At 37.5% G+C, this 16,894-nt stretch overlaps 1 protein-coding gene across 1 annotated transcript; it reads right to left on the bottom strand.

The window, feature by feature from the left end:
- Window positions 1-14,066: 14,066 nt before the first annotated feature.
- Window positions 14,067-15,839, bottom strand: LOC308498691 (high mobility group protein B1-like). The gene has a single exon (XM_081051162.1). The coding sequence runs from the start codon at window positions 15,699-15,701 to the stop codon at window positions 15,054-15,056; it is 648 nt and encodes a 215-aa protein (XP_080907288.1). The 5' UTR covers window positions 15,702-15,839; the 3' UTR covers window positions 14,067-15,053.
- Window positions 15,840-16,894: the final 1,055 nt, after the last annotated feature.

Below are 16,894 nucleotides of genomic sequence, written 5' to 3' on the forward strand. Positions count from 1 at the left end.
CAATCCACATAAAAGGATGCTTTACGCAGATATGTTTTCTGAAAAAACAATCTGAGGACAACAGCTTGCTCAGAATTATAGCCAGTTGTACCACACACACTTTACACTGATATAAACCTTGAAAATGACAGAGCCCACAACCACAACTCTTTTTGTTGTGAGGCTATTCCTTTGGCCAGAGTGATTCCATAACATACCACTGTTCTCTTTTTGCCAGAGAGAATTTAGCTGCATAAGGTTCCCATATAAGGACTTGGTATCCCAAGTTCCCTGTGAGTAAGCAATATATTCTTAAACAAGGCAAAAAGGGTATAGTTTATCCTAAAATCTATTAATTGAATGAGTTGCTTGTCTTTCTGAAAATGACAGCCATCAGTGATTCCAAAATCTGGCCCGTCAGAGGGAAAAATATTTGGGGCAAGTAGGCCTTTCTTCAGTGCCTCCCCCCAATCACATCACATCAGCAGCCATCTACACCACAATGTAGTATAGGCAGGGACCAAAGACATTCCACAGGCTGAAGTTACACTTCAAACACAAATGAGAGGAATCCATGTAAAATGAGATATTCTCATCTTTCATACAGATGTGATTACTCCAGAGTAACAAGAAAAAAGAATAATACACTTCCCTCCCTCATCAACAAAATTACCTTATTTCAGGTCTTAACATGATGAGAAGAGCATGGTGAAAGACATTTGTGGTGGTACTTTCATGGATATTGTTTCCTATTATACAGAAAACCATTTTAAATAGCCAATTCTGTTGTTTTTTTTGTGGCAAAATATGTAATCACAAATATAAGATCTAGACTTTTGTGGGAAGTAGACACATACTAAGTTAGCCATGAAAAACAGATCATGTTGATCTTCTTTGAAACATTTGCTTTGGGAGATATATTATATAGATCCTAGGTATTTCCAGAAACAAATACAACGTGCTGAAATGTGCAATATTTGGGATTGTGGTTAAGGAGACATAATGTGTATCAAGAAAAGTAGAAAAACACCCATATGGCTTTACCAACGTACTCTAGTTTATCGCAAACCTACCTTTTATCTCCTCTGCTTATTTCTCTCCAGATGTCTTTCTTTAATTACTTGTCTGTATGCTGATTCAGTTAGCTTTCTTATTATCTAATTTCACATGCTTATAATCTTTTGCATGAAATACTTCTGCCTGTGTTTCTTACATCCCATATTATAAATGTCTTTAATTAATTCCTCCAGCTATACTCTTAATCCTATCCTTTCCTAATTTATCCCAGACCCTGCCATTAATTATCATTATATAACTACAACCTTTTTTCCCCCTCGCCTGGCATCGTCTCCTCTGCCCAAATAGGAAGATAGCAACATGAGTGATCAAGTTTTGCACACTCTTAGCCACATACAGAATTTTGTACCAGTTAGCTTAATTCTCTGAACCTTGTTTTTTTTCCACAGTTTAATCTATATTATTCATTACACCAGATTAAAAAAAAATAGAGTAAAAATAACTGCTAGAAAGTAGTAACCCTAGGACCACACGCTAACCTGCTTTGTGGGAGCTTCATTCCCTATCAAATCTTCCAAAAATCCTTCAATACTTTGCACTTTGTTCCAAGAACTCTTCCTCCCACCTGTCACATGACATGCAACCACACACTTCCTTCCTACTCTAGCCCACCAGAGTGGTGTCTGTGTTTTCTAAGGATTCTGAAAATGGAATCGATGCCAGAGTTGCCCACTGTTGCCTTCCAGAGGCTGTAAGGTTTCCAATGCCCAAGACTCAGGCATATCCAATCCATATCTGTGGCAAGTCTTCTGATTGCTAAAGCCAAAGACATGAAAGACATCAACAATTAGGATGCCTCTGTCTCTAATGCTACTGCCATCACCATGGTCAGTCTACTACCACCTGTACTGCTGCTTCTCTGACAGGCACCAGCGATTCCCAACACTATTGACAATTTGCTTGCCTGTGTCCCATGGGAATTTTAGAGAAATGACTCTTAATTTATTTAACTCCTAGGACATGGCAGGGCTGCATGGGGATTGAACCAGGGACGATCAGACAGACATCTAGCTGTCCTTGGAATCTTTCCTGTATACGCTCCACAAATCACTTTTTGACTCTTTTCTTTAAAAGATCTCCTCTCTTCATACTCATCTTCCCCAAGAAAATAAGCTTCTTTCAACATCTCATTTTCCTTACACACAATCTTCAACTCTCATTTAGGCTCAAGCTGTGAACCTGCTACAGGGAAGTTACCAATGATAGTAACTGTCTTGTATCATTTTTAAGGGTTAAGCAAATAGTGTACGTATAGTGTGTGTAACACGTTTGGAATGGCATCTGGGAAGGAGGAAGAGGGCTTCAAGGGAAGAAGCAGGTACCCCAACACTGGTGTCTGAGAGGTTTCATCCCATAGCCCTGGCACACACGGGAACTCCAAGATGGGGATATGATTGACACTCAGGAGTAAACCCCAGAAGGAAGGTTTACTCCAAAACATCTATTTGGTACAGCTATGCACAGCATGCCATGCCTGCTCCACATAAACCCCAACCTCTCCACCACCCCCACACACTTGAACATGACCCAGTTGGAGGTAGAAAGCTGTCAGCTTGGAAGGATCATTGAAGATGGGCCCAGAAACATATCAGCAATAATCTGTTTGGACCTACCTGAGCACAAAGCGGGAGGTAGCTCATCCTAGGAGAAGAAGGCACAGCGGTCAATCCCCAACTAACACTACATTTTCTCTTCCTTAGAAGAATTACAATTTAAAATAGAAATTAGATTGAGTTATAAACTATATATATATAGTTATATATATATATATATATAGTTATATATAGTTATATATATATATATATATAGCCCCCTATGAAAGGAAAATATTCTCAAAATAATCTACCTTGAATCCTCAGTTCCTTCAATGTTTTACTAACACCACATTATTCCACTTCTATCCGTTTATTGGAACTGTAGCCGCAGGGATCAGTGATGACCAACCAACTGGAAAGGCCAATATCCTTTTCTCTGTCTCATTTTAGAGAACAGAATAAAGAGTTACAGAATATGATGTTGCTCTCCCCAGAGCCCCTACCACTTCACCTCCCTAAAACATTTCTCTTCCGACGGCTGCTTCTCTATTCTCTCAAGAATCTTATATGTTTTTATCCTCTTTGAACAATTGGTTGAAAGCTGCAGTTTTTGTAACCTGGTACCATTCTTGTCCGTTTGTCCGTAGTCTCTCCTCATGCTATATTTTCTCCCAGATAATCTTATCTACCATTGGGCTTTAGCTATCACCTTTATCTGTGCTTCTCAAAAATTTTAATGCATTAAAATAACCCAAGAATATTTTTAGAAAAGCAGATTCCTGAGCCCTACCCCCCAGAGAATCTGACTGAGTATGCTTGGGATAAGGCCCTGGAACCTTCAGTTTTTTACAAGCACCCCAAGGCAAGAATCTCTGGTGCAAATGTTCTCAGACCACCTCGTGAGAAATACTAACCACTATTGCTTTTGAGTTCCAAGTCCAAAAAAAAACCCAGTGTCATAATAAGTCTTGTGCCTTCCTTACCTATATTTTCATTTAGCTACTTAATGTTTCCATTCCCTAAAATGTAATGCAGCAGTCTAAAAAGTAAATTTTATTACGTCAGCTCCCCAACACAATTTACTTCCTTGTTTATATTTCCTGTCCTAAGTCAAAATAGCACTATCAACTCAATCTAGAAACTAGAGATTCTCCCTACTTGTCATCTAACATCACCCAGTTCTTTTAATTTTATTTCCAAAGTGTCCCACAGATTTGTCCCCCACCTCTGCCTAATTTAAACATTCATCACTCTTTTCTGGGAAATTAAAATAGCCCCTTAGCTGGCCTCTCGGCTTCCATTCTCTCTCAGCTCCAGTCTTCTCCTCCTCCACACGGCTAGCATCTTGTTTTCTAAAAGACAGATCCAAGTATATCAGTACAATACTACATCAAAAATCAAAAATAGAAACAAACACACCTTTGAAGTTTTCTTGGTGTACAGAATTACCAATGCCGTGGTATAGCATTAAAGAATTTGCCCATATACCAACAAAGAAATCTCAGAAAAAGAGATAGAAAAAACAATTCCTTTTTCAATTGCAGCAAAAAGAATAAAATACCTAGGAATAAACTTAACCAAGGATGTGAAGGATTTATATGCTGAAAACTATAAGACATTTTTGAACGAAATTGAAGAAGACACAAAGAAATGGAAAGACATTCCGTGCTCATGGATTGGAAGAATCAACATAGTTAAAACGGCCATATTACCCAAAGCAATATACAGATTTAATGCAATCCCCATCAAAACCCCAATGGCATTTTTTAAAAAAATAGAACAAAAAATCATCAGATTTGTTTGGAACCACAAAAGACCCCGAATAGCCAAAGCAATATTAAAAAAAAAGAACAATACTGGAGGTATCACACTCCATGATTTTTGCTTGTACTACAGGGCTACAATAATCAAAACAGCTTGGTATTGGCGGAAAAACAGACACATAGACCAATGGAATAGAATTGAGAACCCAGAAATAAAACCACATAAATATAAACAGATAATTTTTGACAAAGAAGCTAAAAACATACAATGGAGGAAAGACAGCCTCTTCAATAAATGGTGCTGGCAGAATTGGATAGCTATGTGCAAAAGAATGAAACTGAACTGTTATCTGTCACCATGTACCAAAATTAACTCAAAATGGGTCAAAGACTTAAGCATAAAACCTGACACAATAAACTGCATTGAAGAAAACATAGGTACTAAACTTATGGACCTTGGGTTCAAAGAGCATTTTATGAATTTGACTCCAAAGGCAATGGAAGTAAAAACTAAAATAAACAAATGGGATTATATGAAACTGAAAAGCTTCTGCACAGCAAAAGAAACTATTGACAAAATAATGAGGCAACCAACTGAATGGGAGAAGATTTTCGCAAACAGTGCCTCCGATAAGGGGCTAATATCCAAAATGTACAAGGAACTCATGAAACTCAACAACAAAAAAACAAACAACCCAATTGAAAAATGGACAGAGGACCTGAAGAGACATTTCTCCAAAGAGGATATACAAATGGCAAATAGACATATGAAAAAATGCTCAACATCACTAATCATCAGAGAAATGCAAATGAAAACCACAATGAGATATCACCTCACCCCAGTCAGAATGGCTTTCATCAACAAGACAAATAGTAACAAGTGTTGGAGAGGCTGTGGAGAAAAAGGAACTCTCATACACTGTTGGTGGGAATGCAGACTGGTGCAGCCGTTATGGAAGGCAGTGTGGAGGTTCCTCAAGAAATTATGAATAGAATTACCATACGACCCAGCAATCTCTCTCCTGGGTATCTACCCAAAAAATCTGAAAGCATTTCTCTATAGAGACACGTGTACTCCAATGTTCATTGCAGCTTTGTTTACGGTGGCCAAGACATGGAAACAACCAAAATGTCCTTCGATAGATGAATGGATAAAGAAGTTGTGGTACATATACACAATGGAATACTATTTGGCATTAAGGAAAGATGATATAGGAGCATTTGTGACAACATGGATGGATCTTGAGAGTATAATGCTAAGTGAAATAAGTCAGACAGAAAAAGCAGGGAACCCTATGATTTCACTGATATGTGGTATATAAACCAAAAACAACAAAAGAACAAGACAAACAAATGAGAAACAAAAACTCATAGACACAGACAGTAATTTAGTGGTTACCAGAGGGTAAGGGGGTGGGGGGTTGGCGATGAGGGTAAGGGGGATCAAATATATGGTGATGGAAGGAGAACTGACTCTGGGTGGTGAACACACAATGGGATTTATAGATGATGTAATACGGAATTGTACACCTGAAATCTATGTAAATTTACTGACAATTGTCACCCCAATAAATCTAATTAATTAAAAAAGAAATTTGCCCAATCTGAATCCAACCTCAATTCCAAATTGCTTCTCTTCAGCCTTCCTACCACATACAATGGCAGGCTCACAGATCCCCTCACCCTTTTCATGCTGCCATACTTTGAACATGCCTCTCTGCTATCCAGAATGTCCTTTACCCCTTCTCTCTATGTTAAAATCTTTTTCAAGATTTCAAACCTCGCCTTTTCCCGAAGTATGTCAGACAGAATTATATGTTGTCCTCATAAGAACCTCAAATTGTGAAGATATCATTTATTTATTTATTTATTTATTTATTTATTTATTTATTAACCAAGCTTTTGTTGAATGACTATGATATACCAGCTCCTGTGTTAGGCAGTGACAATGGATAAGATTGTGTGTGTGTGTGTGTGTGTGTGTGTGTGTGTGTGTGTGTGTGTGTGTGTTCAGTTGTGTTAATAAGAGATATGAAGGAGAAAAGAAGAGAGTAAGGGTGTGTATTTTGAAGGGAGAAGAAAGGAGCCCTGTTTTGGAGGGCACTGTTGACTGGTTTGCTAAACATTAAACCCAATCAACATTTCTAGTTATAGAGGCTGAAATGCTAAAATCCACAGGCATTCCTTAGGAGAGGCCTGGGCTGTAAAAACCAAAAGACTAAACAATAATCCAGTGACTTAAAGAAGATTCAAGTTTCCTTCTCACTCATGTAATCATCCAAAATCATTAAATGGACTTCACAAAGTCATCCAGGAATCCAGGGTGGTGATACAGCACTAGACCCTCTAGCATTGTTGTCATTCTCATGGTTGAATCTGGGTCAGGTTTCAGCAAACAATAAGGAGAAACAATGTGGATGAGATATGACCATAGTCTTAAGGTGTATGTATATTCAACACACATCCTCTACGCAAGAACATTGACACATAGCCACATATAACTGCAGGGGAGAGTAGGAAACATAGGCCCATATCTCAAGAAGGAGAAACTTGATTACTTTAGGCAACTAACAGTACTTTGCATAAAACAATTCCTAGACTCCATGTACGGAGATTCGAGATATTATCTTAGGTTAAATACTGACTCACTTCAGGAGAAAAGCAAGATGAGGAGCTTTTATGTTCTGGTATAGATTATGGAAAAGGCAGCCTGGTCTGGAACAGAAACTGTAGCAGTGACTTCTTGATTCCACAGGAAGTTTCCTCCTTTGCCAATTCCTGGCAGAGGCTGAGGGGTCATTCTGGAACTAGCAGGTGTCATTCTGTTCCATGGATTTGGAAATGCTTCCTGAATCTCAACATAGAGTTTTTCTTCAGCCCTCACAGTGGATCGGTAAGTCACACAATACCATGTGATAACTTCCTGTCTGCTTAGGTAGAGTGGATTCTGTTCTCGGCAACTGAACTCTAAGCAATACACTTGCTATATCTCCCAAAGCCTGAAATCTCCTTGGAGATTTCTAGTAGCTTACATTTTCACAATGTACATACAATTGACATTGAATTCCAAAAAGCACATATTAAGAGCTATGGATCTCCAAAGTGTGAAAGAAAGTGTATTCATTTTTCTAATATTTCTAAGATCCTATCTCAAACCTCAGTACCCAATTACCCTTCATTTCATAGACCCCAGAAAGGTATGTTATGCTGACGGCAGGGAGGAGAGATCCAAGATGCCTAATGATTGGAGCCACAACCAGAGCTCCTGTGGCAACTGTCTTTAAATATATTATTTTAAATTTCAACCAAAGTGTCATTTATTACACAAGCTGAAGTACTTAGGAGAAAATGAACTGATGTGTGCAATTTACTTTGAAACGCATCGAGAAAATAAAATGGAGTGAGGAATGGATAGAAAGAGGGACAAATGGATAGGTATGTGATAAAACTATAGCAATATGTCAATGGGGTCGAATCCAAGTGGTCGGTATATGGCTACACATAGTATTTAAAATTATTTCAACTTTGCCGTATGTTTGAAACCTTTCGTAATAAAATGTTGGAAAAATATTGTTCATTAAAAGTAATACGCTTCCTGCACATATACAAACAATATAGATACATCTTGAGAAAAAGTAATAATTTTCTCTCTTTCTTTGATTTATCTACTGCTAATTTGGGATGTATTAATTCATGTTTTTCCCTTGCTTATCACAAGCATAATATATATATATATATATATATATATATATATATATATATATATATATATACACAAACACACACACACATATAAGGATTTAATGTCAAATGGCATAATACTATATTACATTTTGTAAATTGCTTTTTTACTTTTTAAATCCATGATGGATATCTTTACAAATCGATTCGTACTGATCTCTGATCTTTTTAAAGATAGTATTGCATAGTATTTCACAATATGAACTACCTACCGTGTTTCCCCCAAAATAAGACCTAGCCAGACAATCAGCTCTAATGCATCTTTTGGAGCAAAAATTAACATAAAACCCAGTCTTATTTTACTATAATATAAGACCGGGTCTTGTATAATATCATACCCAGTATTAGATAATATAAGACCGGGTCTTTATAACATAACATAACATAACATAACATAACATAACATAACATAACATAACATAACATAACATAATATAAAATGTAATAATGGGTCTTACATTAATTTTTGCTTCAAAAGAAGCATTAGAGCTAATTGTCCAGCTAGGTCTTATTTTCGGAGAAACAGCAATTTGTTGAATTATCCTGGTCCCGATGACTGTTCAGGTTGTCTCCAGTTACTGGATGTCAAAAAATTCTGCAATAAATTCCTCATACATATGTCTTTAAATACTGGTATTTTTACATCTAGTAAATAAGTAGTTGGAATTGCTGATCAGACAGGCATATATATTTTATATTTTCATTAGTTGTGCCAGAGAACTTTCTTAGGAGGTCTTTTATAGTCCAACCAAGAGTGAATGAAAATTTGTCTTTTCCCACAGTCTCACCAGCACTAGAGATTATCACTCATGGGCAGTTTGATGGTGATCATGTTTTAGAAATTTTTCCAGAGGAAACAAGACTGAAGAATGGAGATAATTCCAGAATAAATGATTTACTAAGACCACATAATGCATTAATGCAAGAATAAGGGAAAGAACTGTTGACTTCTCATTTGCTGTGTTTACTTTTTCCTTTTGTAAAATGTAGCCTGGAGATACTAAGTAAAAGCATATATGGGTGGTAGTTTTCATTTTTTTTTTTTATCAAAATGAAATTTTTTTTAATCTTCCAATCAAATGTACTTACTTGTAGCCTTTCAGCTTCCTGATGTTTTAGTTCTGTGATCCTAACTGTGGACAGTACGGTCTGATACAGAGCATAAAATGCAATGGATACCTAAATGTTCGATCGGGTGGAGAGTGATAAAGTCTGACACGTCCTGCTCTCATGCTCCTTCCAGAAAGGCATGGGCCAAAGTGGTGATGCTGAAAATAGAGAATGGTCTTTAATGCGCACCTTCAGGCTGGCAGCGAACTCCCAGACTCACTTTGCAAATGTAAGCAAATCACTTCCCTGTTTGCATTTTCCTGACATGTAAAATGAAGAGATATCTTTCATATACGAGGAAGCTTATTCTATGTTTTAAAACAAAAATTTAACCAAGATTCTAGATATGTAGTAAAACATCATTTAAGAATAACCTATCCTATGAAGAAAATAAATAAAATGAGACGGAACAAAAACTTTGAAACAAGTTATATTACCTAGCATGCCTTACTTAGTCTAATTCTAAAATATTTGTATAATTATGTTGCAGTACCCTGGGATACCTATTTTGAAAATATTTTTCTCCACAGGTCAGAAGCAGCTACTCAAATATGTCACAGTAAGTGGTTAGGTAATTTACGATACATACTCTTTCCCCATAACATAAGTGATGTACAACTGTTTTCTACACACAGATAAAGTTATTGAAAATTTTTATAGAAAAACTCATACTAAAGCTTACAGGATCTATATTACACATCCTTTCTTCTCTTTATTGGCCGGGTTATTTTTTTTCTTTCTCTCTTTTTTTTTTTTCTTAAATGACCTGGGCAGTATATTTTCCTTACATCAGAGAAGCATAGAACCAACAGTAATTAATGATAAGTCCTAAATATTATTAATGATAATACTACTAGTCAAAAGGCAAACTAATGGTTAAAGACTTTGAATGAATTAAAGTAGGGAGGGGAAATAATTCTCTTTTTTTCAGGTAATTATGCATAGTTAGTGTTACTGTTTTTCTAAGTCTAAGGAAAAAAATTATTCACTTTTTTGGGGGGCTATATCTTCACGTTCTCAGGTACCCCAATGTCTAGGGAGTACCAAAATCCTTCCAAACATTCTGAACTGAGCATTGTGCAGAGAAAGGGTAGCAGTGTAGGCAGGGCCACAACACTAGGGGATGGACCTTTTTATTTAATCACTAACAAAGTTGAAAACTTAAGTTGATTTGGTGTCAATTCAGTGCTCTTTGAGATTCTGGTCATTTACTATATTACTAGTTACTATAACTAGTTTACTATATTACTAGTTCCCATGTAAATAAAGTAGAAACAGGGGGACGGCAGCTGCCTTCAGCTTGGAACAATTTCTTACCTGTCCCCCAACAAACGCACACAAAAACACATATTCTGGGAAGGTCCTGGACTAGGCAGTCTAGTTCAGCTGTTCGAAGTCTCAGGGATTTACATTCACTTTTCTTCAGATTACCTCTTCAATATTTGACGTACAATATCAAGATATCAGCCTATGAAAAAGGAGCTAAGAGGAACACTTGGTCTGCTTTTGGACTTCCATTAAGGAGAAGTAGTCCCCTTAGGATATCCGTAGTTCAATCTGGTCCCACGGTTTTTAACTGAGGGTGTTTTGGCAATGTCTGCAGACATTTTTGGTTATCACAGCTAAAGAGGAGGTATGCCATTGGCATCTCCTGGGTAGAGGCCCAGGGATGCTGCTAAATGTCCTTCAATGCAGAGGACAGCCCTTCCCGCAGCACACAACTCTCCAGTCCCCTCGTCAATGTTAACAGTGCAGAGGTTGAGAAATCTTGATGTAGCCCACAGGGCTGACATGTCACCAGCAGGTTCAGGCCAAGAATTTGCTTAACCTCCTCCTCCTCCTCCTCCTTCTCCCTCCCTCCCTCCCTCCCTCCCTCCCTCCCTCCCTCCCTCCCTCCCTCCCCCCTCCCTCTCTCTCTCTCTCTCTCTCTCACCCTCCCATCCTCCCTCCCTCCCTAGATCCAAGTATGGGAGATAGACTGACTACTCATTAACCAGCTAGAATAACTCAGATGTCCTAATCACAGCTAATTCCTCTTTAGAGATGTGACTAGTACTGGCCCTTCTTTAAATCTCTTAGTAGTCACACTTCTTGGGAGTTGAACGATTAAGATAAGTAAAGGGAATAATTCCAGTTTAAAAATCCTCTTTGGGCCATAATTACTTGAGCTGGTCATATTAATATATTATTATGCAACTCAATATGATCAATTTAAGTGTCTTCATTTTTAGATGATTTCAGGTCCAAAAAAAAAAAAAAGAAAATCAGGGAAAATGTTGAATCCAACCATGAAAATGGATTTAAGTTTCTTTGTACACTCATGTAAAAACAAACACACTTTCTGAATATGAACAATAATCATATAGGAAAATTTTGTATTTGGTTTGACATCTGTGGATTAATTTAACTAGCCTAGGTGGCAGGAACATCAGTCTATGTAAATTTGTGCCAAAGGTATTCTCTGGCTCAAGAAAGACACTACTTACATTGAAAAATGAAATAAAACAGTTGTAAATGTTAACAATAAATATTTGCTCATATGTGAAAGGAGCATTTCCTCTATAAAAACTGGAAAAACTATATAATCTGAATCCTGCCGCTTTGGTCTTTGATATACTAAAGGGAAGTAGAAAATTATTTTACTGTCTCAATAAATCCTAGCTTTCAAGCCAATTGCCTTACTGTAAACACTCTATCTTGGGTGTCAGAAGCTGAAAAGTAATTATTTCTTCCTCTTTACTGTGATTACAACATTAAACCACTCCCACATCCATTCAGGACCAGATACATAATTTTTTATACCAAGTGCAAAATGAAAAGATGGGGATCCTTATTTAAAAGTGATTAAGAATTTCAAGATGCTGACAGCAGAGCATTAAACTATTGATAAGTATGGGGCCCCTCTAAGTGCAGGGCCCTTTGCAACAGCACATTACATGCCCACAAAACTTCCATTTCCAGGCTACTCCAATAGATTCTTGTGAGGTCACACACAGGAAATGCCACTTTTAAGCTATCACCCGACAGGGCCTCCATGTTCAGTTATACAAGTTGTGCACTGCACAACTGTAAGAGCGCCCATGTCACAGGCTGAGGGAATTGAATCCTCTAAAAAAAAATGATGTAGCACACAACCAGCACACTCATGTGTGCCAGTCCTAAACACCAGTTACACAAATGATACTCCTCTATTTTAGCAAAGGGAGTCATACTACATAGCTACTGCCTTTCTCATTCATCACAAAACGAGAAACGATTTGGCTGATCTTCAAATTCAGTGACTCTTCAATCTTTCCCTCTGTGATCGGTCACTAAAGAGGCTGTTTTGCATCTATTAAACTCTTGTTTGAAGACTATAAGAAAATTCACTTGTATTTTTCTCAAAAATAGAAATATAGTTCACGTTTTTCCTAAATATTGGAAGCATTCATTTCATGGGATTTCTACGACAGTGAACCCATGTCTGCATCATAGTTTTATCCTAATGTACCTATTACTTGAGGAAGCACTAGGGCCTATGGAAGTTCTCCTGTGGAAGTCAGAGGGAATGCCGGTGAACTTGGAGACGGCACAGTAGATGCAGTGACTATTAGAGCTGGAAGTGATCCAAGAAATGACCTTTTCCCACCTTTGCCTTAGATAGATGAGGAACTGAAAACTGTACTTGTCACTGGTCATGTAGGTAGATATGGGAAGAGTAAAGAATAGATCCCACATCCAGAGTTCTTGATTTCCAGTATAATCAGGACATAATATAAATGCTTAAACCAGACTCATCCTGAGAGAAAAGTGCTAAACGCTTCTATCAGCAAGAGAGAAGTCAATGTCTTGTGACTCAGATTGGACAGACAGCATGTTCGCAGTTACCCAGTCAGGTCCCGTGAACTCATAGTGTCACTGCCACACAACTGCTGGAAATGGATGCTCTTTGTCACTGCAGAATATCAGCTCCTTCGTTAAGATCTCGCTTAGGTGTCGTCCCTGTAAACCCTCTCTCTTCAGGTGTTTATAACAAGCTCATAAGCATTCTGTTCATAGCCAGACCATCTGAAGCATATACACTCTCAGCAATAAAAATAATTTAGAAGTATTTACTAAAATTCAAATATATCTCTGGCACTTACAACATTTTATCAAACAGAAAAGAGAATGTTTACAACTCTTACACAAATTGCTTTGCAGTATATTTGAATTTGAAAATAGTAACTAAAGAAACATGTTATTCTTTCTTGAAAGAAACATGTTATTCTTTCTCCATAGACAACAAACCATCAGAATTATTGCCATCTCAAGTGATTTCACTTTGTCATTGCCTTTCACTTGGAGTGAATGTTTTTCTCTCCCACCATAACAGGGATGACCATTTTTATCATCAGAACCAGGCCATCTGATTTCTAAATGTAAGGAGACAAAGCTTCCTTACAAGTTCGTGCTTTCTACCACTTCCATTATGCAGAGCTCATCGTTTTCCTGATAATTCATTACTTGTTGATATTCTTCATCTCAAATGTATTTTAGGCTTTCTTCTAAAAACTATTAAAACTGAATCTCTCATAAAATCAGGCCATCATATTAGTCTCAGATTTAAGTAATAGTCTGATACCTCATAGTTCTAAAAAAAGACATTCATAATTTTTATTAAGGCCCTCTCATTATAACTTGGTGAGCCAACACTATTTCCATCATCAAAAAGCACTGACATGAAATGATATGTGGAAGAGGAATAGTTTTTAAAACAATATATCTGATATTGTCTCATGTTAGTATATGTTGCGTGATTGGTTCCAGTTCTTCATCCTTCCCAGTATCCATACTCTTTGTCATGTGATTTTGCAATTCTGTTTTTTTTTTTCACTTTTTTTTTTTTAATCAGAGCCTTTGCCAGGACTAACGTCAACAAAAAATTGAATACGGCAGTCTTGTATTTTAAGCTCACGCTTTTGGGGATACATTCTCAGGTCTTCTTTAACGTGGGAACTGCAATATAACTGCCATTACATGGTAATGGGAGTTAAAAAATGTAGAGTCCTCATGTAAAGATTAGAACATACTTTATTTGTCCTTCAAGGACAGACTTCCAAAATGTTTGATTCTAATAATCCCATGCTGTGAGTAGACTGGTTCCTCTTTACTTGTAAATGTAACTGGGCTATGTGAAATTTGACATCAACTGATCAAAATTTTAGAGTTCAGTTATGGATGAAAACTGTCTCAATTCAACTCTTCCTACTCTCATCATGAGTATGCAGGGTGTGTAGACAAAAGCTTTTTATCAGCTAACTATACGAAAAGATAAACACTGTAATAAATCACGTGATCCAAAATGGGCAAAAGCAAAAGACTAGCTTCCCCTCAAGAAGAAAAATTTCAGACCTATGAAAAGGACAACAATACTAATAAAAAAAATTGTATTTACTTAGAAGCATTCAGAATGTCAACAAAACAGCTGCAATTTTTTTTGCAATTACAGAGTGGTATTCAGTTAACAGAACAACAATTATTTTGTATAAGCTGCATCAGAGACAACTGAAGATGAAAAAAACTACCATCCCCATATATAACTAATTTGTGCTGTGCACCAACAAGGACCGGCTTTAAATTTCCATGCCAATTTACAACCCCCATACTGTACCAGGCAAGGTTAGTGGCTATTGAAAATACCACCAGGACAGGGCTATCTAAAGACACATTCGGTAGTGTGTTAACTATACAAAAAAAGACACTGTACAGTTTAAAAACAAATCTTACACAGCCTTACATTTCAATTTTTTTCTTTAAAAGGAGTGAGTTGTGTACAGGGGGGTTAAATGCTTTATAGACAAGAAAAAAAAACTGCGCTAGAACCAACTTATTCATCATCATCATCTTCTTCTTCATCTTCATCTTCTTCATCCTCCTCCTCTTCCTCATCCTCTTCATCTTCCTCGTCCTCCTCCTCTTCCTTCTTTTTCTTGCTCTTTTCAGCCTTGACAACTCCCTTTTTTGCCGCATCAGGCTTTCCTTTAGCTCGATATGCAGCAATATCCTTTTCGTACTTTTCCTTCAGCTTAGCAGCCTTCTTCTCATAAGGCTGCTTGTCATCTGCAGCAGTGTTATTCCACATCTCTCCCAGCTTCTTTGCAACATCACCAATGGACAGGCCGGGATGCTCTCCTTTGATTTTTGGGCGATACTCAGAACAAAACAAGAAAAAGGCCGAAGGAGGCCTCTTGGGTGCATTGGGATCCTTGAACTTCTTTTTTGTTTCCCCTTTAGGAGGGATATAAGTTTTCATTTCTCTTTCATAACGGGCCTTGTCAGCCTTTGCCATGTCTTCAAATTTTCCTTTTTCTTTAGCAGACATGGTCTTCCACCTCTCTGAGCACTTCTTAGAAAACTCTGAGAAGTTGACTGAAGCATCTGGGTGCTTCTTCTTGTGCTCCTCCCGGCAAGTTTGCACAAAGAATGCATATGATGACATTTTGCCTCTCGGCTTCTTAGGATCTCCTTTGCCCATGTTTAATTATTTTTCCTCAGCGAGCACAGAGTCGCCCAGCACCCGTCCGACTCGCACTTGCCCCGGCGCTGTCTCTATGGAGCTCAATGTACTGCAATGGCTGTGAGAGCGGGAGCCAGACGCAGCCTCCTCACTCTCTCCGCTCTGTAACATTACTCCGCAATTCTGTTTTTGACCTTGGATTTGATTATGTGACTTATTTTGGCCAATGTGATACGAGGAGAAAGGTAGTTTTCAAGTTGCTCGTTTGTACCTTTGTCATTGCCATTAGAGGAGCTTGCTTTGGTTACCCTCTGCCAGTAAGGAAGATGAGACGGTGGTAAGAACAGAATCACCCCCGCTGACCCACAGAAGAACAAGAAGAAGCAGCGTGGTACCAGACCCTGCAATCTGAAGATGAGCTGCCCAGGCAAGCACAGCCTACATCGGCCAAATTCCCAAAGTCCTACAGACACAGGGCTGATTATAAATGGTTCTTCTTACTCAACAATAGTTAACTGACACATTGGGCTTTTATTGTCAAATCCAGGAATAAGACATAGCTGAAATTAATGTATGTGGAACTTCTTCTGAAGTGCAAAATAAATCCAAACTACACTATCTTAAATTGACAAGCTTATCATCCTGAAACACAGAGGAAATTTTTTCCATTTGGCAACAAGAGTAGACAAAAATGTTCCACTTTTGTTTGAGTTTGCTGACAAAACTCACCATCCCTCCTGATGTAGCAATTTCCAAAGTTTGGGCACTCTGGAAATGTTTCTGTTTAGAGACCAGAGCTTCCTTGCCTTTCTGAAAATACCTCACTTTAGCTAAACTGCACCTCTCACTTAGAATCACACTACTGTTTTCTCAGCTTAGGGTGTTTAATTTTTATTTAACACAATTGTATAGTCAATAAATGGCTACTATTCTTCCAACTTACTAAATAATGGGTAATTTTTGTTTTGTTTTGTTTCAATGATTAAAACAGAGTCTGAAAAATTCAAGTTGTATAAACAGAGATCTTGGATTCTGAATAATTCTCATGAATACTGTAGACCTTTGAGCCAAAAATCAACATAATTTCAATTGTATTAATAGTTAAAAAAAATAAAATAATAAAAATAAATAATTTAGGACAATATATTCTTATATCATGTCTATTGATTTCATAAAGCATTTTCTAACTAGAATACAGATGCTTTCTCACA

This window comes from Rhinolophus hipposideros (genome assembly GCF_964194185.1).
Source record: "Rhinolophus hipposideros genome assembly, chromosome: 6".
NCBI lineage: Eukaryota > Metazoa > Chordata > Mammalia > Chiroptera > Rhinolophidae > Rhinolophus > Rhinolophus hipposideros.

Coding starts and splice junctions, on each gene's coding strand:
- LOC308498691 (XM_081051162.1), bottom strand. CDS start 15,701: ATGGGCAAAGGAGATCCTAAGAAGCCGAGAGGCAAAATGTCATCATAT.